Source organism: Bubalus bubalis, chromosome 1, assembly GCF_019923935.1.
Source record: "Bubalus bubalis isolate 160015118507 breed Murrah chromosome 1, NDDB_SH_1, whole genome shotgun sequence".
In the NCBI taxonomy this organism is placed as follows: Eukaryota; Metazoa; Chordata; class Mammalia; order Artiodactyla; family Bovidae; genus Bubalus; species Bubalus bubalis.
The window spans coordinates 115,374,342-115,400,677 of NC_059157.1; the positions used below are offsets into that span (position 1 = coordinate 115,374,342).

A 26,336-nucleotide genomic window follows, 5' to 3' on the forward strand; every position below is an offset into this window, starting at 1 on the left:
GGGAAGAGAATGGTAATTTACATTTAATTTTAACCTCAAGAAGATGAATTCTAAGAAAAGACCTTTTGATACTTAAAGCCAGGTAAATAGAAGGAAGATTAAATATTTTATTTAAAGCAGAATTGGAGAAGCACTGAAATTGGTTCAACTCTGTGACAAAACAATCTGGCAACATTTTTTCAAGAGCCTGAAGATTTCATATCCATTTAGCCTAATAATGATTCTTCGAAGAATCTAGTCTTAGGAAGTAAGAAATGTGAAAATAAAATTAAAACAGTCTATGTTTTTTACTCTGTACTGTGCTTAATCAGTTCAGTTGTGTCCAGTTCTTTGCAACCCCGTGGACTGTAGCCCACCAGATTCCTCGATCTGTGGGGATTGTCCAGGCAAGAATACTGGAATGGGTTTGGAGAAGAAGCTATGCCCTTCTCCAGGAGATCCCAGCCCAGGGATCGAACCCAGGTCTCCCACATTGCAAGTGGATTCTTAACTAGCTGAGCCTCAGAGATGCCCAAGAATACTCTGGGTCTAGTTAAATGATATGATAAAAGGGTACAAAGTAACCCTCTATAAATTAAATGATTGATATTAAGACAATTTCCCACCTAGCCCTCTTCTCCTTCCTAACTCCTACTTGCTTTACCTACCAAGCAAGAAGTTAGAAGAATTTTCTTCTAGGGGAACTTGACTAACCATAGAGGAAAAATCTAATGATACTAACATCAGGTTCCCCAACAAATTCAGATTACTCAATGTTGAAAAGCACAGGCTCCACTCACATGTTCAAAACTTAAAATCAGGTTTTTAGTTCCTCTATACTTAAACATGAGCAGAAATCCAAGAAACATCAGATCTCTAAGAATACCTCTCCTAAGAAATATAAAGAAAATATACAGCCAAGATTGTACTCACTATTCACTTTCCTCTAAGTAACACTGTTACAGGGTACATATATAGGTGGTAAAACTATAAATGAAAGTAGGGGAATGATTAACACAAAAGACAAGTTAAGTTGTTACATTCAGGAGAAAACAGAGGACTACAGCTGGAAGGGGCAGTCAGAGAGCTTCCAAGATCTGGCAATGTTCTGTAACTTAATCAGAGGTGAGTACACAGGTATTTGTTTTACCATTGTTTTCTGAACTGTTTCTATGCACTCTAAGCCAGTCTTCTATATGTATAATACACTTCACAAAGAAAAGATATTAACTGAAAAAATGGAAATGTTATAAAATTGGATATAAAATATAATTATATAAAGAAAAACTGAAAAGAAATCACAAAAAGTAACATTTGTGTTAGGATGGTAGAATTATAGATTTTTTCCTTTCATTTTTCAAAAACTTTCTTTGAGAAGTTTATACTAAATTCATGACACTATTTTTAAAAGAACAAAATAATGGAGGAAATGGCTATTACTTATTTACAATATGCAAGTAAGGACCTTCTTTGTTGCTGTAGTCACAGTACCTAGAACAGTGTCTGGAATATACGGTGGCCTGACATCACTTCATGGGAAATAGATGGGGAAACAGTGTCAGACTTTATTTTTTGGGGCTCCAAAATCACTGCAGATGGTGACTGCAGCCATGAAATTAAAAGACGCTTACTCCTTGGAAGGAAAGTTATGACCAACCTAGATAGCATATTGAAAAGCAGAGACATTACTTTGCCAACAAATGTCTGTCTAGTTAAGGCTATGGATTTTCCAGTGGTCGTGTAGGGATGTGACAGTTGGACTGTGAAGAAAGCTGAGCGCCGAAGAATTGATGCTTTTGAACTGTGGTGTTGGAGAAGACTCTTGAGAGTCCCTTGGACTGCAAGGAGATCCAACCAGTCCATCCTAAAGGAGATTGGTCCTGGGTGTTCATTGGAAGGACTGATGCTGAAGCTGAAACTCCAATACTTTGGCCACCTCACGGAAAGAGTTGACTCACTGGAAAAGACCCTGATGCTGGGAGGGATTGGGGGCAGGAGGAGAAGGGGACGACAGAGGATGAGATGGCTGGATGGCATCACCAACTTGATGGACATGAGTTTGGGTAAACTCCGGGAGTTGGTGATGAACAGGGAGGCCTGGTGTGCTGTGATTCATGGGGTTGCAAAGAGTCGGACACGACTGAGCGACTGAACTGAACTGAACTGAATACCTCATAAACTCCAACATTGTTCTTATGACTTACAAACCTAAATTTACTAGAAGACAGTAAACACCACAATAACCAAATAAACTCTATACCTACTGCTCATTTTAACCAATTTTAAAACTACTGTTTTCTGAACCACTAATACAAAAATATTTCTAGAATAAAAATGATACCCAGTTGAAATACTAAGATTAGATGAAAGATGAATTGTTAGATGGCTTTCTTTATTTCTAAAATATCTGCTTCTTAGTAGGTTATTAACTTAACCAACTTACAAACTTTCTTATAATTACTATAAATCTAAGTAGAGAAATATGTTTTTTGATTTTGAAATACTTCAAAGTGAATGTTAGAAGCAAAATGCTTTTAAGTTACATTTTCAGGTAAGTAATTCACTGGAATCAAACAACCTTTTAATTTATACTTTTGTTACCTCACAGGCATTGAAAATCTCAATTCGAAATATACATCCTGAAGTCAATTTTGAAATTCCAAACTAACGCAAAGTAGCGTTAATAGTGATTCAAAATATATAATTCCACAGTAAGTAATGTCTAACATACATAGGTTTTGAACCTCATTGACTTTCTAAATCAACGTCATGGATTACTTGTTAAAACAAATTAAGGCACACTCATTAGATAAACTGGGAATGGAGAAGATGGGCCTAAAATTAAAAATTATACATCAGTGCTTCTCAAACTTTAATGTATATATACATATTTATTGAAACACAGATTCTGTTTCTCTAACTTTGAGATTGGGGCTGAGATTATACATTTCTAACAAGTTCTCAGGTGATGGTGATGATACTGACTTTCAGATTTTTTTTCTTCTTTCAGTTCTAAGGCATAACTGACAAATAAAATCATAAGTTATTTAAAGTGTACATTGTAGTGATTTGATATACACATATATAGTTAAAGGGGGCTTCCCTGGTAGCTCAGCTGGTAAAGAATTCACCTGCAATGCAGGAGATCCTGGTTCGATTCCTGGGTCAGGAAGTTCCCCTGGAGAAGGGATAGGCTACCTACTCCAGCATTCTTGGGCTTCCCTGGTGGCTCAGATGGTAGGAATCCACCTGCAATGTGGGAGACCTGGGTTCAGTCCCTGGTTAAGAAGATCCCCTGGAGGAGGGCATGGCAACCCACTCAAGTATTCTTGCCTGGTGAATCCCCATGGACAGAGGAGCCTGGCAGGCTACAGTCCATGTGGTCACAGAGAGTCGGACACAACTAAGCAACTAAGCACAGCACACAGTAAAAGGACTTCCACCATCAAATTAGTTCATGCCACATTTTTAAAGTAGCAAGCCTTCAGACCAGGGGTGTGCAAACTATGGCCTTCAGGTCAAATCTGGCCTCCTGTTTGTGTAATAGTTTTGTGTGGAAATACACCCATTCCAATCCAACATATTGGGTTGGCCAAAAGGTTTGTTCTGTAAGGTGTCACAGACTTCCCTGGTGGCTCGGATGGTAAAGCATCTGTCTACAATGCAGGAGACCCGCGTTCGATCCCTGGGTTGGGAAGATCCCCTGGAGAAGGAAATGGCAATCCACTCCAGTACTATTGCCTAGAAAATCCCACAGAGGCTACAGTCCATGGGGTCGCAAAGAGTTGGACACGACTGAGCGACTTCACTTGCTTACTTGCTTGCTTGTAAGGTATTACACAGAAAAACCCAAATGAACTTTTTGGTTAACCCAGTATTATCCTGGCTGCTTTTACAAAGGCTGAGTTGAATACTGCTGATCCTTAAACAATATGGGTTTGAAATGCAGGTCTACTCATACATGGATTTTTTTTTCCAATAAATATACAAAATATACATGTAGAACATCATGTGCAAGACTTGTACTGAGGTGGATAGTCCACCCTTACACAGGCTTAAGGGGAGTAATACATAATATAAAATGAATATGTTAGTTTTATTACTGTTTCATAACTTTGCTTTCAAAGAATTATATTACCATAACTATCATACCTCTCTCATAAGGCAAGAAACTGTGTATTATCACAGGTATGTGGGATTTTCAAAAATTGAACAATGTTTCCTATATTGTATCATGAATATGACTGTAATACTGTACGTCACAAAAATTTTATAACAATATTCATTAGTATATAGGCTAGGCTACCATGAAGCTTATTACACTAGGATACCATAAAACAATCATGTTGCTGCTTCATCATTATCAATGCATAAATTATTATACCTGTAAATAAACATGAATATTTTTCATGTTCTTTTCATTTTTGATGTCTAGTATTAGTAATACATATAAACAAAAGTTGTGCTGAGTATTTTTGTTATTGGTAAGGCTTCCAGTAAATAAATTAGTACCTAAGTTTTAGGGATTTCAAAAATTATATGTGGATTTTCAACTGCATGAGGGCCTAGTGTCCCTAACCCCTACACTGTTCAAGAATCAACTACAGCTACCTCAGAGATCTATGCCCACATAGCTAAAAACATCTACTATCTGATACTTTACAGAAAATGTTTGCTGACCTCTGTTACAGATAATACCCAAAATGTACTATCAAACATGGGAAATAAGAATAAAGCAGCAGGATCAATGACTTTAATAGTTTTATGGGATTAAATCCTTTTCTTTAGATTTTCCAATTCTGTATTCCAATGGACTCTTTTATTTTGCACAAAAACAAGACTATAGGTCTTTAGTTGCCATGTGACTTAATCTGCACAAAAAAACCATCACATTTTTAATGAAAATAAGAAATGTTGATCAGGAGAAAAAGAAACCAACTCATAAAGATTAAAAAGCCCTGACAGCATTAACAATTATAGGTATAGTCCTGACCAAATGATCTTCATAGACTGTTTATCCCATTACTTACTCTTGTTAAGTCCATGCCCAGCTTGAGCTGTGATAAGAGATGTAGAATAACACTGCGTTGTTCTTCCACAGCTCCCAGGTCATCCTCCTTGTTGTCACAAGTATCCTCCACCTCATCATCTGCATTTATTTCTTCAGGTTCCTTGATGCAAAATAAAGCAAAAGTCTATTGTTACAAGTGCATATCAATATGCACTAAGAATAAAAGTATAAACATCAGATGATGACATATTGGGCCTAAACGAAACTGAGAGCAGGCAAAAATCTTTCTGAAAATACAACTTACATCATTTGGCCATGGAATAGATTTGCTTCAAAGAATGCATTATCACTGACATTGGACATACTGTTGTTTCGTCATATGCATCACACATAAAATACATATACTTTGTGAAAATAGGATTTTTCAGGAAGAATGAAAAATGTCTCATCTGAAACTTAGGCTTTGAAGGCTTTCTCCACCTGCCTAGGGGCCCTACTACTATCAATAATTCAAGATGTTTTGAGAATTAAATATTTGCCCCATTTTTAAGCTAATACTGTAAAAGTAAAATTTTAAAGTGACTATACATATCAAGTCTAACTTCTGTAATCTGTATTTAGATATTTACTCATCCTTGGAGTTGTCAGGAAAAAACTGTGGGGATGAAGAGAATTCTAGGTGCAGGTATGGAAACCCTGTAGTTGGTTATGCAGTCTTAAGACTACAAAACATTCTCTGTACAGTTTTTCAATCAATCAATAAAACAATCCCTTGAAAAGCCAAAATTGTTTACCCTCCTCCTCCAAATAACTGCTTAAAAGAAATCTAATTTCATTTCATTTTTTAAATTAGGTTTATTTGTTAATTTTGGCTGTGCTGAGTCTTTGTTGCTGCACATGGGCTTTCTTTAGTTGTGGCAAGAGGAGGTTACCCTCTATTTGTGGTGCATGAGTTTCTCATTTAAGTGACTTCTCCTATTGCAGAGCACAGGCTCAAGAGCACGTGGGCTTCAGCAGTTGTAGTTCACTGGCTCAGTAGGTGCAGCTCACTGGCTCAGTAGTTGTGGCACAAAGGCTTATCTGCCCTGTGGCATGTGGAATCTTCCTTGACCAGGGATCAAATTTGTGCTCCCTGTATTGGCAGATGGATTCTTTACCACTGGACCGACCACCAGAGAAGTCACAGAAATCTAATCTCTTATTTTTATTTAAACAACAAGTAACAGTTTCAAATCCCAAAATTCTAAATAATTTTATTGGATGTCACTTTCCATGTTTATGTGGGGATGGAATACGATCTTTCTCAGGAGTACCTCTTTTCGTTACCTTTGTGCAAGAGAGCTTTCATGAGTATATTATCTTTGGTAATGTGTTAAATTTTAAGTTATGAGGGTTTTAAAAAAGAAATGATTCTGTTAATGTCTCTGCTTTTAATTTTCTATTCCCATAAACAAATCCTATCAAACAAGAAGCCCATCTGTTCTCTGTAGCTAGACAAAGAAAACCAATCCTAATCAGGCATAAAATCAAGAACTTAATATTCTTAAAATATTAAAAACAAAATATAAAACTTGGTGATAGAGATGAAAAATAATGAATTTCTGGTCATTCCTTTGCCTTTGTTCTCTTTTTTCTTCTTCCTTTCTATCATCCCTTCTATCAGTAAAATCCTTATTATATCAGATTCTGACCAATTAATAGTCCAGTTCAGAAAGCAAAGAAGAACTAAAGAGCCTCTTGATGAAAGTGAAAGAGGAGAGTGAAAAAGTTGGCTTAAAACTCAACATTCAGAAAACGAAGATCATGGCATCCGGTCCCATCACTTTATTGCAAATAGATGGGGAAACAATGGAAACAGTGCCAGACTTTATTTTTTGGGCCTCCAAAATCACTGCAGATGGTGACTGCAGCCATGAAATTAGAAGATGTTTGCTCCTTGGAAGAAAAGCTATGACCAACCTAGAGAGCATATTAAAAAGCAGAGACATTACTCTGCCAACAAAGGTCCGTCTAGTCAAAGCTATGGTTTTTCCAGTGTCACACATGTGGATGTGAGAGTTGGACTATAAAGAAAGCTGAGCACCGAAGAATTGGTGCTTTTGAACTGTGGTGTTGGAGAAAACTCTTAAGAGTCCTTTGGACTGCAAGGAGATCAAACCAATCAATCCTAAAGGAAATCAGTCTTGAATACTCATTGGAAGAACTGATGCTGAAGTGGAAACTCTAATACTTTGGCCACCTGATGTGAAGAACTGACTCACTGAAAAAGACCCTGATGCTGGGAAAGACTGAAAAAGACCCTGATGCAGGAGGAGGAGGGGACGACACAGAATGAGATGGCTGGATGGCATCACCGACTCGATGGACATGAGTTTGAGTGAGCTTCAGGAGTTGGTGATGGAGAGGGAAGCCTGGTGTGCCACAGTCCATGGGGTCACAAAGAGTCAGACACGACTCAGGCAACTGAACTGAACTGAGTCCAGTTCATTTCTTCAGAGACCAAATACAACAATTGCTTGTATATACCACAATTATTTGTTTTTATGACCTTAAGGAGAGATTCCCAAAGGTGAATTTCTCAATTTCCCTTTTCTATGGCTAGTAAGTCTGTCAGGAAGTACTTCCTGTAATCTACTCTAAGTCAGTTGCATAATATAGTTTATTTGTGAATGTATACTTATTATAAATCAGAGAAAAAAACTGATCATTCCTCTTTCTATATTTCATTTGAGAAATGTCGAGGGGGGAAAAATACAGATCTTGATTAAATAATGTCTTTCAGCTTCTGAAAGGTACTATTACATTTGAGGTCAGAACCTAGGACACAGATTAATAATGCAAATATATCCTTAACATTATTATACACAGTTATACCCAAAGTTTATTGTGTAGTTTAATGAAAATAGTATTAAACTAAAGAGATAAAACAAATTTGACAGAAAAGCTAAAGAACATATTTTTGTTATCTTTATAAAAATAGTCAAACACTTAATGGAAAAAAAAAGGAATTACATTCACAAATAAATACTGATTCTAAAGTATGATATGAATGGAAGATTCTGGAAGCTCTCTTTTCTTTTTCAAATGCCTCTTCTTAGAGATCACGCCTTTCTCAAACAAAAGCTTAAGGTTAAAAAAAAAAAGGCATTACCAAAATTCAAACAAACTGCTCAAATGTATAAAATCCCTACAAACTCAGAATGACTAGTAAATACAGTGGCAAAAGCAGTTGAGTTTCTAGGTATTCATAATATCTGGAGATTGCATGGCAAAAGGAAATTCCACAAAACTCATACCAACGCCATTTTTTGTTTTCCTGATTTCTGACTTGGGCACTAAGGAACTGTGGGCTTCATTCTAGCCTCTAGCATTTATCTTCTCTATCACCTGAAGGCAACATTTCCACCACTATAATACATGTTTCCAGCTTGCACTGACACTTATATTCCAAAAAAGGCATATGTGAAATTTTCAAACAATTCAGGTCTATTCTTGTATGCTTGAAAGTGAAAGTTGCTCAGTTGTGTCTGACTCTTTGTGACCCCATGGACTATACAGTCCATGGAATTCTTCAGGCCAGAATACTGGAATGGGTAGCCTTTCCCTTCTTCAGAGGATCTTCCCAACCCAGGGATCAAACCCGGGTCTCCCGCATTGCAGATTCTTTACCAGCTGAGCCACCAGGAAAGCTTGAGTGGAGTCTAAAATCTTTTGTTAACTGAAAAAAAAGAATCTATGCAATTAGAGTTTTTTCTGTTTGCACTGGGTCATACACTAGGCTACTCATTTCAAAGGGTTTGGAAATTCAACAATCCTCTCCCCCACATCTCTGTGCCCATCTCTACCATGTTTCTATCCTGATCTCCAACATGTTTTGTATTCTCATTTAGAAGAATAAAAATGTTGTGGAGTATATGACCTATTGTTTGTAATTTTTCACAAAAAATTATAGTCCTGATCTCTGCAAAGCTTTGGTTTCATCATTTCCAAACTGTTTTTCATGTACATTAACAATCATACATCCTCTTCCCACATAAAATTCAACATGTTTATAAACTATACTAAACCTTTTCTCTTAAAAAGCTTTCTTTCTAATTTTGCTAGGTTTTGTGAATTTTAATCTCAATTTAGGCTCAAAAACTTGGAAGTCATTTGTGATCCAACCCTATATCCAGTCAATCACAAGTTCAACTGATTTTTTATTTGAAATGCATATTACCTGTTCATGTCTTCATTCCTACTTCCACAGACTTCTATCCACACTTCAATTCCAAGTCATATGATATACCAATCTTCTTATACATTTTGCATCCCTCCTCATGCTCATGATCTCAGTATCTGTCACAGTAAGACTAAATTTTTCTGCCTGACTTTACACTGTATTCTGTGTAGCAGAGTTCCAGGAATAATTATTCCACAAAGAATGCGACATGAATGGCCATCTGGATTTGTAAAACCCAACAACCCTGGGGTCATTTTCCATAAACTAGGTGCTCTGCTAAATTTACTTTATTTTAATAACAACTTATAATGTATTATTACCCCTACTTTGCAAATGAGAAAGTTAAGCATGGTTAATGAGTTGGCCCACATGTTAGTAAATGACAGGACCCAGGTTCACCAGCATCAGGCAAGCCTTCCCCACAGTAAGTAGGAACTCTAAATGATTTTAAGTCTCTCCAGTGAAAGAACGGTCTTCTATTTTTGTGTCTCCTCTAATTCTTAACATTGGACTTGTCATACACTAATATAACTTAATGAATACTTACTAACTGCTTGACTTCACAAATGAATTAGTTAAGAAACTAAGAAAAAAGGGATTTTTTTCTTTCTTCTTCCTCAGCCACCCTGCTGCCACTGCCTGCCTCCTTGAGTCAAAACCTTTGCCAGCTTTGGAAGTCCCTGTGTTATATGTTTCTTTCAAGAAGTAATTTACTAATATATAAATAACCATAAACCACGCCTGACTCTTGACTCAGTAATTTTAGTTGGGAATAACTTAAGAAATAGTCTAAATAAAGTGGAGAAAAAAAATAAAACAGTAGACAAAATGATAGAGCATTATTTATAAGAACAAAAAAAAATAACAACCTAGACATTCAATAGCCTACTTCAACCTTTAAAATTTTTAATTATATAGGCCAGAATAACATATAAAAACACTTATGAGAAGTATCAAGTAAAAAGAGCTTAAAACAAAACTATCTATGTAATTATGATAACCATAAAAATAAAATATATAAACTCAAGAAGCAAAAAACCAGTATGATATGTCACAGAGGTAGAACTAAGAATAGAAGAGAGCCTGTTTAGCTTCTGGGAAATGTGCAATGAACATTACTTTACTAAAATATTAAACTCTAAGACTGCGTGCTATTTTAAGTAGACTAACACTTTTAAAAATTGGTTTGGTACAGTGCTTACTATCAAAAAAAACCTTAATAGCAAACTTTTAAACTTCATAGCAAACACCTACTAAATAATGTTAAATTAAGAAATCTATGAGATAAATATCATGCAAATAATCTTCCATTAGAAAAGCTGTTTTCCAGAAAAAGAAAAACATGTAAATTTTAAATACATTTATATAAAGCAAAAGTAAACTAAAACTAAGAAGGACACATAATTTAACCTGGAAAACACAGTATGTACAAGTTTTACACAATAGAGCCCTTCCAAAGCCAATGCAGTTCAAAGTAGAACAACTCTTAGAGTGAGCTCTCTAGAGTATGCACATCCTGACAATGAAAAGGTGCTTTTCAGCAATTCCTAATTTTTACTCCAAAACTGTATTTTCGTATTACCTTACCCTTGCTAATAGTCCAGATTCTGCAACACACTGCTCTTCTGGGACTGCCACTGGCTTACTTTGCTCAGTTGCAAAGGGCTGGTCAGCTCCATTTTTATAGTGGTTTGATAATGGTATCTTTGGTTCTAACCATTCGATTGTCGTTCCTGATGAAGTAAGAGAAAACTTTCGCTGAAACTTGCTCATAATCTGGAAAGTTCAGCAAATGTGGATTTTATTAAACGATTTTGTTTTGCATCTACAAGGCTAAAAGCAATTCAAAACCTGTTAAGAGACTCTGCAAGACAGTGACTTGTATCTCATTAGCATGAGCATGACGATTGGTTATTTTACAACAGAGCAACCTGCAACTTGAAATCAGATACCATTTAAGTGAATCAACCCTGAATAGGAGTGAACTCACTTCCTGGGAAAATCTGAATCATTAAGTGTATTCTCACCCCAATAGTTGACCTTTCTGCATGAATCTTGACCCTCTAGTGATAAGAAGTATGCAGTTAGACTTGAGGAAATCACAATTACAGGAATAGCCTGGGATTGTGAAACAGTAAAATCTACTTCAATTTGGGGTTGAACCTTATTCTCAGTACCAATTTTCTAACCAATCAAGATAACCCCACAATCTAATTTAAGAATTGCAGATCCATGTCCATTATGGTTTTTTTTCCCAATCATATAAAAAGGCTCCATATACTTTTAAACTGAAAGGTTCTTCTACTGAATAAATAATAGCTGACCTAATGAAAGACAGTGGTCACATTTAGAGACTTGTCATCTTCTCAGTTAATGACTCAAATGTCTCTTATTACCCTCAACTAGTTTAACAAAGTGGATTCTATGCCTAATCAATAATGGAAAATGTTCCATTTGATTTCAGAGGCTGATCTAGGTTTCACAGAAGCTTGGTTATACAGTGCTACATTAAGGGATACTCAGACTACTACACCAGAAATTTAAAAGGAGTATGGAATTTACTTAGTCTATAACAAAATCCTAGACTTCAGTAGAGGAATAAATTACAAAGTACCTACCAGGCTACCAGAGCATCTTGCCTTGGCACTTAGTTCAGATTCACTAAGGGGGATTCACAATTGGGGGAATGCCCTGGATAAGTTCATGGGGCCTGTTTCAAAATTCCAAAGAAATGAAAGCTCTTTGTTTCTACTTTGATATGTTTATTTTTAATATCAGCATCTAGATTCCCCTACTTCTTGAAATAAGATGCACATAAACACTGAATTTAAGAGATTTGTTTTAAGAGATTATTCACAGATATTTCACAGATGATTCACATAACAAAATTCTTTAACAAACAAATCATCTGGTCTCAGGGTCCTTCTAAATCAGTTCTTTCTAAAATATCTTTCTTTCACAAGCAAGAGGAGTTCATTGAATCAGAAAACAATGAGTGTTGGGAAATACTAAGTTACTACTATTAATTCATTGTGATGGCAGTGGGGAAATTGGGGCAATGTTGTTAAAGGGTACAGACTTGCAACTAGAAGATGAATAAGTCCTGTATATCTAATACACAGCAGTGAATGGAGTCAACAGTACTACAGTAAATATTTCAAAGTTGCTAAGAGACTAGATCCTAAATGTTCTCATTACAAAATAGGGAATTCCTTAGTTCCAAAGGTTAGGACTTGGCACTTTCACTGCCAAGGCCCAGGAAACTAAGACTCCACAAGCTCTGTGTGTGCATATATGTGTGTGTGTGTGTGTGTGTTGGGGGTGGGGGGAGGGCAGGCCAAGAAGGGGCAGAGAAAAAAAGAAATGACAATTATGTGATATGATTGGGACATTAGCTAACACTCTGGAGGCATATAAATATATAAATGTGTTAAATCAACACTTTAAACTTGCATGTCAATTATATATAATGTCATTTTATATGCACTATATGTCAGTTATATCTCAATTTTTAAATGAGTTTATTAATCTCATTTAATAGAAAAACTCATTTTTTGTTATGCAATAACAAACAATGCAATAACGCTGTTTTCCCCAGTAAATTAATTTCAACAAATAGGTGCTCTCAAATACTAGATGTATATCTTTATTTTTCAAACTGAAAGGTGACTGATAGACTTTTATATATATATGTATCTCAACAGGGAAATAGTGAATAGTGGACTAAAGCAACCAAGGAATGATTCCAATGTTTCTACTTTGATTGATTGGATAGAGTAATGCCATCAACTTAAATAGAAATACAGAAGATGTAAATTTTTAATTCAGTTTTTGACAAGTTTAATTTGAGGTCTCTAAATGAATATTTAATTATATGAGACCTAAAATGGTTTTAGATTTGAAAAAGGACACAGTAAAAGAGACTTTGCATAACATTAGTATGATAATAAAAACCAAGAAGCTAGCTGGTTTTCTGTTTGTCTTGTTTGATTAAGATTTTCTGGAGCAGAATTACAAAGAATGCAGTTACTATTTCCATGTTTTGACCTGCAATGTTCAGTCCTACCTTTAAGCAATAACTTACCTGAAGGCAATGAGCCCTTCTGATGTGATGCATGCTGTAACTGGAGAATATGAAAGCAGTCATTTAAGCAGTTCATAGTTGCCATGGAAGTAGCCTTGAGCATTAAGAGATCCTGGTCCAGGGAACTAAGATGGCCAGAAGCAGGAAGGCATTCAATTCCTCTAATTAAGTCTCTTTGTTGTCCTTCAGCATGAGACATCATCTATGGAAAATAACAGTTCCATGTGTCTCACTCACGATCTCTGTATAGCATGTATACATACAGTTGCCACTTTAATTACCATATTTTGTATAATGTGTAACATACAATTGCATTTTTAGGATATATTCAGCCTAGAAATCTATTTTAAATTTGTTTGGCTATTCTCAATAAGCATTTAATAGTGCTACTCAAAAAATGATAACACATAAGTAAATCTCCAACATATGCTGACTAAAAAGAAGCCATACCCAGAGAAGCACATACTACTCGATTCAGTTCAGAAATTTCAGACACAGGCAAAATAAATCTATGGTTTATAGGTGAGGAAACCTCTACACATTAGAAGTCAGGATAGTGAAGAGAGTGTAATGATGAAGAGGCATGAGAGGGTCCTCTAGGGTACTGGTAATATTTAATTTTTTGATCCAGGAGGTAGTTACATTAAAATTACAAGATGCACATTGTGTATCAGGTTCTTTTATACAAGGATACGTGCTGAGAAGGTTAATTAAGAACTGGGATGGAGACCAAGGGAAGGGGGCCAAACAGATCCATTAGGTTTACCACTGGTCTAATGAAAAGAACTTCCATGATTAATTAAACAGAACAGAAAGCCAGATAAGAAATTATAGACAAAATTCTACAATTAGTTGATACATAAGCCCCACATATCCAGAGACAATCCCCATTCATGCTTAGAGTCCTGCTGTAATTATGTCTAAACCTGTTACAGCTTGAAGGCCAAATTATATACTTACCCTATTTCTTCATTTTACAAGAACTTCTTCTTGTATGCATGAAATTAGAAATGGGATTATATATTATGGGATTATATATAAATGGGATTTATATTATGCCTCTTTTGCATCTCCCACTGATTTGGGTTCCTAACTATAATTGCTCTTCTCCTCTGTTTCTAACAATGCTATAAGCAAATACTAAGTTTTATACTTGTCAGATTTCTTAAACAAGTCACAAATGCTAGTAATGCTGAGGGAAAAAATTACTACTCAAGTATATCTGAACCAAGATGAATTTATTACTTTCCAGACAAGGGAAAACTGTCCTTCCAGAACAAATCAAATAGCTAATCTTACGTAAACTTCTTGGGGACATACAACATTCAAGGATGGGTTGACTTTACAACAAAAGTAATAGCGTGGAGGAAGTATGGCCTTTAGGGACTGTCTAACATTCAGAAGGCAGCATAGTGAAACAGAGTTGCTAATGACTGAAGTGAGTGCGTTAAACAGGCTCCAATTACTTGCTAAGAGATTCAATCTAGAGCCAAACAAGAGACTATTTTTCACTTTCTTCTTTGAACTCAAGAGAATACAACTTCTTATTCTTACAACAAGAAAAGCATTTGAAAAACTGGACATTCAAATTTAAAAAAACACCTATTCACTTGAATACACTCTTCAGAGAACACAAAGGAAAAAAAGATTATGCATACTTTTCTATATTATAAGCCAATAAAAGTTTAATAAAGGAAAAAATCATAAGCAGGATATTGACAATATGAATAATCAGCTCTCACAATATAACATTTAAGAAAAAAAGTGTTTCTTTATACAAATGGCCCAAAAAAGCCACTTTGATATTGTAAGTGAAGAGACCTAAGGACTTCCCTAGTGGTCCAGTGGTTAAGAATCAGCCGGCCAATGCAGGAGACATGGGTTCAATCGCTGGTCTGGAAAGATTCCACATACTGCAGAGCAACTAAGCCTTGAACAACTACTGAGTCTGAGCTCTAGGGCCCTCAAGCCACTAAGCCTGTATGCTGTAACTACTGAAGCCCATGCTTTACAACAAGAAAAGCTTCCACAATGAGAAGCTCCCACACCACAACTAGAGAGGAATCCCCGTCTTCACAATTAGAGAAAGCCTGCAGGCAGCAATGAAGACCCTGCACAACCAAAAAATAAAATAAACAAATTATAAAAAAAAATTAAAATAAAAAAGTGAAGAGGCTTAAGAAAGTGATGCTCTTAACTGGAAAAAATAAAATTTAAATTATAATTAGAGTGCAAATGTTAAAATCTGAAAATTCCCTGGTGGTCCATTGATTAGGACTCTGTGCTTCCACTGCAAGGGGTACCAGTTGGATCCCAGAAGCTGCATGGCATGCCCCCTTCCTCCCGCCAAAGAATAAAATTTGGTTATGGTTCTTTCCAAAGCAAACAAATGGGCTGACCATATATTTACAATGAAATATAACTGATTCTATGAAGCTGTTTTAGTGACTGTTCCTGACAATAGTAAAACCAGTTCCTTCAGAATGAAAAACCATCATGAAAGCTGAAAACTTGCTTAATCTGTGTTTTGCAGCTAGGTATGACAAATACGATGATAATGAACATCACTTATGTGGCATCTAGTTTGTCTGAAAATCAGATGAGAATCATGATTTTATTGCTTGTATTTTAAATGTGTCTCCCTTACTAGACTGGTGATGTTAGCTTCTCCCAAGGCAGAGCATAGTAACCTGCAAGAAGCACGCACTGATTAATAGAGTGATTGATGGACTGTAAATTAGTAATTTATTGTAATTAGTAAATACTAAAATAGATCACTTTAACACTTCAGTAATAAATTCACAGAGCCACAATATGACTCGATTTTCAACAATCAGTTGCTTTTGCCAACTGCTACTTCATTTATTGCTGGACTTACTCATGGACTTTGATTAAAATACTCCTTTCAAACTCACTTTGAATTATATCTTTGCATTATAACCAACTGGAGCTAGATCACTATAGAATAGCAATTCTCAAACAGTGCTCTCCAGATTCTTATGGGGCTCTTTTCAGGGGGTCTATGGAGTCAAGATTATTTTCACAATAATTCTAGGAAATTAATTTGCCTTCTTCAATTGGTGGCATTTGCACAGATGGTGCAAAAGCAATGGTGGGTAAAACTGTTGGTGTCTTAGAATCAAGGCAGTTGATACAACAGTGTCACGATTGTATTCTTCACTGCCATGCACTTCACCCCCATGTAAGCATTGGGGGCTGGGGAAAAGACAGCCAATTTTGTTAAGAATATTTCTGAAAAATCAGTAAAAATTATTAGTTTTACTTTATCCACTCTTGAGTACACATATTTAAAATTGTCTATATGAAAAATGAGAAGCACACTTCTACTGTACATTAAAAAAAAAAAAAATGTACACTGCTGCTGCATACCAAAGCACTGTGGTTGCCCAAGGAAAAGCACTTGTGAGACTGAGTTACAAGTTGAACTAGCAGTTTATTTTCACAGATCACCACCTGACATGAAAGAACGTGATTATATTGGTTGTTCAGAAACACAGGTGACAACCTGGACTTGGGAAGGGCATCTGAAATGAGGACAGTTTTGTGGGATCTGATACTATCTCAGCTAAATGGTGTCAGAACTGAACTAAATTGTAGAACACCTAGCTGGAATCTACCAAGAATCAGAGAATTACTTAGTGTGAAGGAAACCCCCACACATTTGGTGACTGGAGTACAGAAGTATGGGGTGTTATAGTAGCATAGAGGAGAAACACAACAGTGTTGTTTTTCCCTGACAGAATGGTTGCTAATAACTATAGCTCTTCAGGCTTGGGAGTATGTGGTAGACATCCTTTCAAAATTAAACAAAAGGATTTTTCACTTCAAGAAAAATAACTGACAGCATTTGTTGCCAATTATAAAATATTCTAGGAATCAGCGAACTAAAATGGACTGGAATGGGGAATTTAACTCAGATGACCATTATATCTACTACTGCGGGCAGGAATCCCTTAGAAAAATGGAGTAGCTATCATGGTCAACAAAAGAGTCTGAAATGCAGTACTTGGATGTAATCTCAAAAACGACAGAATGATCTCTGTTCGTTTCCAAGACAAACCATTCAATATCATGGCAATCCAAGTATATGCCCCGATCAGTAATGCTGAAGAAGCTGAAGTAGAACAGTTCTATGAAGACCTCCAAGACCTTTTAGAACTAACAACCAAAAAAGATGTCCTTTTCATTATAGGGGACTGCAATGCAAAAGTAGGAAGTAGAGAAATACCTGGAGTAACAGGCAAATTTGGCCTTGGAATATGGAATGAAGAGGGCAAAGACTAATAAGAGTTTTGCCAGGAAAATGCACTGGTCATAGCAAACACCCTCTTCCAACAACACAAGAGAACACTCTACACATGGACGTCACCAGATGGTCAACACCGAAATCAGACTGATTATATTCTTTGCAGCCAAAGATGGAGAAGATCTACATAGTCAGCAAAAACAAGACCAGGAGCTGACTATGGCTCAGATCATGAACTCCGTACTGCCAAATTCAGACTTAAATTGAAGAAAGTAGGGAAAACCACTAGACCATTCAGGTATGACCTAAATCAAATCTCTTATGATTATACAGTGGAAGTGAGAAATAAATTTAAGGAACTAGATCTGATAGAGGAGAAGGAAATGGCACCCCACTCCAGTACTCTTGCCTGGAAAATCCCATGGATGGAGGAGCCTGGTGGGCTGCAGTCCATGGGGTCACTAAGAGTCGGGCACGACTGAGCGACTTCACTTTCACTTTTCACTTTCATGCACTGGAGAAGGAAATGGCAATCCACTCCAGTGTTCTTGCCTGGAGAATCCCAGGGACGGGGGAGCCTGGTGGGCTGCCGTCTATGGGGTCGCACAGAGTCGGACATGACTGAAGTGACTCAGCAGCAGATCTGATAGAGTGCCTGATGAACTATGGACGGAGGTTCATGACAATGTACAGGAGACAGGGATCAAGACCATCCCCATGGAAAAGAAATGCAAAAAAGCAAAATGCCTGTCTGGGGAGGCCTTACAAATAGCTGTAAAAAGAAGAGAAGCGAAAAGCAAAGGAGAAAAGGAAAGATATAAACATCTGAATGCCGAGTTCCAAAGAACAGCAAGAAGAGATAAGAATAGAGAATGCCAGAATACCAGACCACCTGACCTGCCTCTTGAGAAACCTATATGCATGTCAGCGATCAATGCAAAGAAATAGAGGAAAACAACAGAATGGGAAAGACTAGAGATCTCTTCAAGAAAATTAGAGATACCAAGGGAACATTTCATGCAAAGATGGGCTCGATAAAGGACAGAAATGGTATGGACCTAACAGAAGCAGAAGATATTAAGAAGAGGTGGCAAGAATACACAGAAGAACTGTACAAAAAAGATCTTCATGACCCAGATAATCACGATGGTGTGATCACTCACCTAGAGCCAGACATCCTGGAATGTGAAGTCAAGTGGGCCTTAGAAAGCATCACTACGAACAAAGCTAGTGGAGGTGATGGCATTCCAGTTGAGCTATTTCAAATCCTCAAAGATGATGCTGTCAAAGTGCTGCACTCAATATGCCAGCAAATTTGGAAAACTCAGCAGTGGCCACAGGACTGGAAAAGGTCAGTTCTCATTCCAATCCCAAAGAAAGGCAATGCCAAAGAATGCTCAAACTACCGCACAATTGCACTCATCTCACACGCTAGTAAAGTAATGCTCAAAATTCTCCAAGCCAGGCTTCAGCAATATGTGAACCGTGAACTTCCTGATGTTCAAGCTGGTTTTAGAAAAGGCAGAGGAACCAGAGATCAAATTGCCAACATCCGCTGGATCATAGAAAAAGCAAGAGAGTTCCAGAAAAACATCTATTTCTGCTTTATTGACTATGCCAAAGTCTTTGACTGTGTGGATCACAATAAACAGTGGAAAATTTTGAAAGAGAGGGGAATGCCAGACCACCTGACCTGCCTCTTGAGAAACCTATATGCATGTCAGCAAACAACAGTTAGAACTGGACATGGAACAAACAGACTGGTTCCAAACAGGAAAAGGAGTACGTCAAGGCTGTATATTGGCACCCTGTTTATTTAACTTATATGCAGAGTACATCATGAGAAATGCTGGGCTGGAAGAAGCACAAGCTGGAATCAAGACTGCTGGGAGAAATATCAATAACCTCAGATATGCAGATGACACCACCCTTATGGCAGAAAGTGAAGAGGAACTAAAAAGCCTCTTGATGAAAGTGAAAGTGGAGAGTGAAAAAGTTGGCTTAAAGCTCAACATTCAGAAAACTAAGATCATGGCATCTGGTCCCATCACTTCATGGGAAATCGATGGGGAAACAGTGGAAACAGTGTCAGACTTTATTTTTCTGGGCTCCAAAATCACTGCAGATGGTGACTGCAGCCATGAAATTAAAAGACGCTTACTGCTTGGAAGAAAAGTTATGACCAACCTAGATAGCATATTGAAAAGCAGAGACATTACTTTGCCAACAAAGGTCCATCTAGTCAAGGCTATGGTTTTTCCAGTGGTCATATATGGATGTGAGAGTTGGACTGTGAAGAAAGCTGAGCGCCAAAGAATTGATGCCTTTGAACTGTGGTGTTGGAAAAGACTCTTGAGAGTCCCTTGGACTGCAAGGAGATCCAACCAGTCCATTCTGAAGGAGATCAGCCCTGGGATCTCTTTGGAAGGAATGATGTTAAAGCTGAAACTCCAGTACTTTGGCCACCTCATGCGAAGAGTTGACTCACTGGAAAAGACTCTGATGCTGGGAGGGATTGGGGGCAGGAGGAGAAGGGGACGACAGAGGATGAGATGGCTGGATGGCATCACTGACTTGATGGACGTGAGTCTGAATGAACTCCGGGAGTTGGTGATAGACAGGGAGGCCCTGGCATGCTGCGATTCATGGGTTGCAAAGAGTTGGACAAGAATGAGTGACTGAACTGAACTGATAAAATATGAGCTTTAAAATGAAATTACAATTTTGGAAAACCTGTATCAGTCACCATAAGCTTGGCAGTTTCCCAATATTGAAAGCCTTTTCTGATGAAGTTGGTATGGATGTTAATGAATGTGAATTTTTGATATTGTATACCAGTATCTGTAAGGGCTGCCTAACTCCGAACTAACATTCCTCCAAATGACTAATGCAGTGTTACAAAATCGTGCATAAGTTAAACATCCACTCAATGTGCAAGGCAAACCAGTGTACTGTCATGAAACAGAACATGAAAAGTTCACTGATACATATTAGATTCCACACTGCATCTAACACTTAAGAAACTGTCACTGTCCAGTTTTACTGGAGTATCAAAGAACAGCCACATTTACCTTAAAAAGCTATTTTAATACATTTCTCTTTTTTCCCCAACCACAAAGTTTTTTTTCATATAGTTCAACTAAAGCTACATATTTGCAGTAAATTGAGTTTGCAATAATTGCTTTGAGTGCAATTATTTTGTTTGTTTGGGGGGAAAAATAGCTGTTTGACATAAAAATATGTTATCTATGTTAATATGTATGAATTTATTAATTTTTATTTTAAAATAATAAAACATAAAATTTAAAGGTAAATTTTAAAAACAAGCATTTTTTAAATACCTGTTTCAATTTCTAATAAGGTAAATATTGGTAAGTTTAACCTATATAAAGCAAAAATTCTTTGAGGTCCTCAATAATTTTTAAGAGTGAAACAGATACCAAGGCCACAAAAAGCTTGAGAACACCTACCGGGAACCATGGTCAGTATGGTAACAAAAGTTCTCTCAATGTCTTTGAAAAGAAAAAGGAAATACATAGTCTCAAAGAAACTCCCCAGATATTTTATTAACTACAGAGAAAAAGACAGCAACTTTACAGTGGAGGAAAGCTACTTTAACCAAGCAGAAGCTACCTTAACCACGAGATCAAGGTGAACATTACCAGTAACATACTGATATCATGAACTCCTTGATATAGGTACTGACAATACATATCTTCAAGGATATCTTTCCCAGAAATGTATAATTTCACTCAAATCTCAATTTCTTCACCTATAAATACAACCTAAAATAACCTGATAGAGGGAACATTCTCCCCAGCTTCCTGCCTTAAATCATTTGGGTGTGATTTATAATCCACAATCCACTACATAGGTATCTATGAGCTCTATCAAAATTAACTCAGTAAACAGCACCTGGATTATTAAGAACCTAACTGCATTCTTTATTTTTATTTTATTTTTTTAGTTCTACCAGTTTATTGCTACCAACCCGTCATCCTCCACCCTTATACACACATGCTCAGTCATGTAACTCCATGGACTGCAGCCCGCCAGGCTCCTCTGTCCATGGACTTTTCCAGGCAAGAATACTGGAGTGGGTTGCCATTTCCCTCTCCTGCATTCTTTATTAACTAGAATTATTTGGTACTTAGTTTCAAAGAGAATAAGGAAAATGGTGAGATAAGGGAACATCAAGGATTTAACTATTCTATCTTTGTGTGTTTGAAATTCTCTATTTACATGTATCAGTAAAAAAAAAAAAAAAGTCACTTGTTTGATCACAGTCTTTCCACTAGGCTTAATAATCCTTTTATCATAAATTTTACATTAAAGGAGTCTATACTTTCTCTTGAAAGATACAGATTTTTGAAACATGACAGTGTACACAGAACCTAGCTGACAGACTTGCGGAAACTTAGGACACCTAAAAAATCAGGGAACTGTTATGACCTAAACATTGAGGCCCCCAGAAGACACAAACAGGATTAAAAATTTTTTTGTGACAAAATCAAGCTGGTAATATTATTTTATGCATTTTAACTTGATTTCAATTCATACTTACTTCTCTGACTTCCACAAGATGGTCTGGAGGTAAGTTAGCTCTTTTGCTCACTGATTGTAGTTTGGAATGTCCAACATTAAAAAAGGAAATGGTATTTTGACTTGGTCTCCTCTGGGATATAGGAGAATTACCACTAGATGCAAGTGAGAAGCTCCGTGACTTCAGAGGAGGATTATTCTATTAGACAAAGAAAATAATTCCTTTTTTAAAATTTAGGTAAACTCTCAACCTATAATATACTGGAGGCTTACACACAAACAGTTTTTAAAATAAGGTTAACCTCAGAATTAACTGTAAGAATAGTTCTGAAGATGGAAAAATTTAAGACCTTAAAAGTTTAAGAATTTCACACATCCCATAGTAAACTGGTAATGTATTCAGAAAATTAATTCCAGGTGTGTGCTGTCAAGAATTCTTTTTTTACATTAGACATATATTAAAATAACAAGAAATTTCTAATTTCAGATATTTAAACATCATGATTGAAGCAAAAAATATATTCAGCAATATTCAGTATAATAATTTTTCTAGTGTAACATGAAAGTATCTTTGAAACAAACTAGCACTTTCTGGTCACTGCCAATGATTAGAATCTTGCAGCAAGAATAAAGTTTTTTGCTGGATTTCTTAAAGACTGCAGGCCTAAATCACAACTTTAAAAAATTTAGCTATGGGGAAGGAACACTAAAAAGAAAACAAAAAGGTATGGAAATCCTTTAGCTCTGCTTCCCACATATTAATTTTTAGACATTTCTAACCTCAGATTTCAAGTACTAAGACCCTCCTCATCTTAAAAAAGAAAACACTTCAAATGAGATACAGAAATTATCTATAAACACATGAAAAGACGCTCAACCTTATTAGCCATTAGAGAAATGAAATTAAAACCACAACAAAATTCTACTTCATAACCATGAGGATGGCCATAATAATTGTTAAAAAAGGACAGTAACAGTATCAGTAAGAATGTGGAGAAACTGGAACCTTCGTGTATTGCTGGTGAGAATGGCAAATAATTTGGCCAATTTCAAAAACAGTTTGGCAGTTCCTCAATAGTTAAACAGACAACTACCATATAACCCAGTTATTTCACTTCTAGGAATAACCTAGAAAACTGAAATCATATTTCATACAAAAATTTGAACACAAATGTTCATATAAGTATTATTCATAACAGCCACAACATGTAAACAATCCACATGCCTATCAGCTGATGCATGGATAAACATAATGTGGTATATCCATAAAAGAGGATTATTCAGTCTTAAAAAGGAATGAAGTATGATCCATGCAATGACATGGATGAACCTTTAAAACATTATGCTTATCGTAAGAAGCCAGACAAAAACAAACAAACAAACAAACACCACATACTGCATGATTCCATTTATATCAAATGCCCAGAATAGACAAATCTATTGAAACAAAAATTATAGGTTAGTTTTTGCCAGGGGACTGGGAAAAGAGATTCAAATAGGGAGTGACTGTTAAACAGATACGGGTTTTTTGGAAGGTGATGAAAATGTTCAGGAATTAGATAGTTGCAACAGCTATATAATCTTATGAATATATTAATAAAACCCATGAAATTGTACACTTTAAAAGGATCAATTTTATGGTATGTGAATCTCAATTTTAAAATGCAAAAAAATAAAGTTAAAAAGATCTTTCCCATTTCCGTGCATTAATATCATACATGAATCCACATACCTTGCCAATAGCTTCAGTGTGGTGTTGTGTACATATCTGAAGTCTGCTAACCCAATGTTGTCGCTCTTTAGCATCTGTGGCTGATAAAAAGTATCTACAAGTTATTTACTTTTTCATTTATTTTTAGAATACAATTAATTGTTATAGCATGAAGAACGGATCACTGAAAATCAGGGCATGTTCCCACTCTCCCTGACCAGAGCGAGGTAGGAAAAAGGCCAAAGCATCAACCTTGTTAGGTAACACCATAGCTGGATGTGGGTATTTCCTAGCGAGGATAAATGACATATAGCTCGGTGGGTAGATGGAACTTGACATGTCTTAACTTTCGCTTAAAGATATGCTCTTCTTCAAATAAATATCCTTTATTAAGCATTTGGTGTGTATTCAATATATTCTTTCAGATCTCTAGCATGATCAATTAGGATTAACATCATACTTTATGTGTATTAATTAAAAATAGAAACCTCTACACAAATTATATTTATCTAAACAGATGTTATACCTGAATACAAGCATTTTCATAAATCCCAGTTATGTACATTAATCATTAAAAAACACAAAGAGAACATATCAACTAAATTAAGAAAGGAAATAAAATACAAATCTGTGGAAGACAAAACATTTTTAACAAGTCAATGTTTTTAGATTTCTCAGTATTTCATCTATACAAATTTCTTAGAGGGGTCATTTTAAACAGACTTACTCACTGTGCAACTTAAAAGTCATTAATTAAAACAGATCTCATAAACCCTTAAAACAATTACAAGGTGTAGAATACTGTTTCTGTATCAATGATAGTAATTTCTATTTCCAAAACCTAAATGAAAGGAGGGAAGTATATCAACTTCTCAAGGAAGAAGAAAATCACACTATTAATTCTCATATTTCAGTCATACCTCTGAGTTTATATTGTTCCCCACTGGCAGCATTTACAGTGAAGGTGTGAGAGTCCTCATCACTGGGTGATATTACAGCTCCTGCAAGCTGCAAAGTACCTCTGGGTTTTTGATTTCTAGACTGTTCATTCACAAAATATTCCAACAGCCCAGCTTCATTGTTTAGAACAAAAAACCTGCAATAATTTTAAAAAAGGTCATACTTTTAAAATATTTCCCCTAGTCAAACTAGAGCAATCCAAATTTTAATCACATACTTTTGAGTTTTTGCTATTAAAAAAATAAAATTCAAAAGCATCTCAAGAAGTACTTAGAAACACTAGACTGAATTTCCTAGTAGTAAATGTTACTGAAGAATTGAATGAGTTTAATAAAAGATATAAAATCTTCAGCTGTGAAAGAGGCATTTAATAGGAATACAAGACAATGCAGAAAGGAAACAAAAATACAGTATCCTTCAGAGGAAGATTTCTCTCCAGAATTCATTAACAGACAGGGTAAGTTCCCAAAGACAAATGGTAGGGAGAGTTTTTATTTAAAATTCACTGGGAACAAATCAAAGCATGAGCTCTGGGATTAACAAATGCTAGGTAAGAAATGAATATGATTTAAGATTTAACCAGTGAAATAAACAATATGAATAATGCCAAAGTAGCAAGACTTTGTGAACACATTATTAAATAGGTCACAACTAAAGATTACTTATCCTGTTTTAAAATGAAAAGGCTGCAACTAGAGATGCAGAACCATAAGGAACTTGAAACTAAATGATGATATAATGAAACACACTGGAAAAGAATTTGATGTTCTGATTTGGTTTTAGATTAACTACTTTGGGAAATATATTAATTTGGATTCCAATTTAAGTAGTACAATAGTTCTTTTCTTTAGGAAAAAAATCTAAAAAGTTTCTATTCCAAAAAATTAATGTTTGGGTTTAGAGTAATTTGGTATTCTACATGTTAATGCATTCTGTAATACATCCAGACAATTTGATCCAGTTCAAGTTCCTAAAAGATACTGTCTTAAGCAACGTGGCAACTATATCAATCATACCAAACTGGGAGAGAATGCAATCGGCCTTTTATTAAGGGAAAGAAAAAGAAATAATGAGAAGCAAATAAGAGAAATTGAAAGCAGCTACCTGAAAAGGGAGCTGGGAAAGCAAGACTATTGTTTTTCTCATTCATTTTTAGCATGCTTGTGACTTTTAAAGGGGCTTCCCTGGTGGTTCAGACAAATCTGAACAAACAGACAAACAAGAAATAAGGAAAGGAATGAATGAAGGAAATAAGGAAAGAAATCTCTTTCTACTAGTCTAAGCAATAAGCCCAATTATTCCAAAGAAAGAAAGAAGACTGGTCTCTTCTAAGAAGTCAATTCAAAGAAAATTTAGAGAACAATGTTGGAAATCTCAAGTTACTGGGAACATGTATTTCTTACCCCAAAAGCATTACCACAAATCTACAACATGGGAAGCACTCACCTAGATATACAAAAGTAATACTGAGGAGGAACTGGTAAAATGATAGAATTGAGTCAAAAACTGATTACCTAATACCAAGATGATGCTATGAACCCAGTGGCACCAATAACGCAC

The 26,336-nt window shown here is 36.0% G+C and overlaps 1 protein-coding gene across 3 annotated transcripts in view; it reads right to left on the reverse strand.

Annotated features, from left to right (window-relative positions):
- The window catches only part of OSBPL11 (oxysterol binding protein like 11), a 92,076-nt gene that overhangs the window by 31,927 nt on the left and 33,813 nt on the right, over window positions 1-26,336 (reverse strand). For all 3 annotated transcript variants that reach the window (XM_025285303.3, XM_006078518.4, XM_025285309.3), the window contains 6 exons: window positions 24,737-24,912; window positions 23,838-23,917; window positions 22,128-22,304; window positions 13,297-13,498; window positions 10,800-10,945; window positions 5,010-5,150 (listed from right to left, as the gene is read on the reverse strand). In XM_025285303.3, coding sequence (XP_025141088.1) covers window positions 5,010-5,150; window positions 10,800-10,945; window positions 13,297-13,498; window positions 22,128-22,304; window positions 23,838-23,917; window positions 24,737-24,912 — 922 coding nt within the window. The remainder of the gene's footprint in view (window positions 1-5,009; window positions 5,151-10,799; window positions 10,946-13,296; window positions 13,499-22,127; window positions 22,305-23,837; window positions 23,918-24,736; window positions 24,913-26,336) is intronic.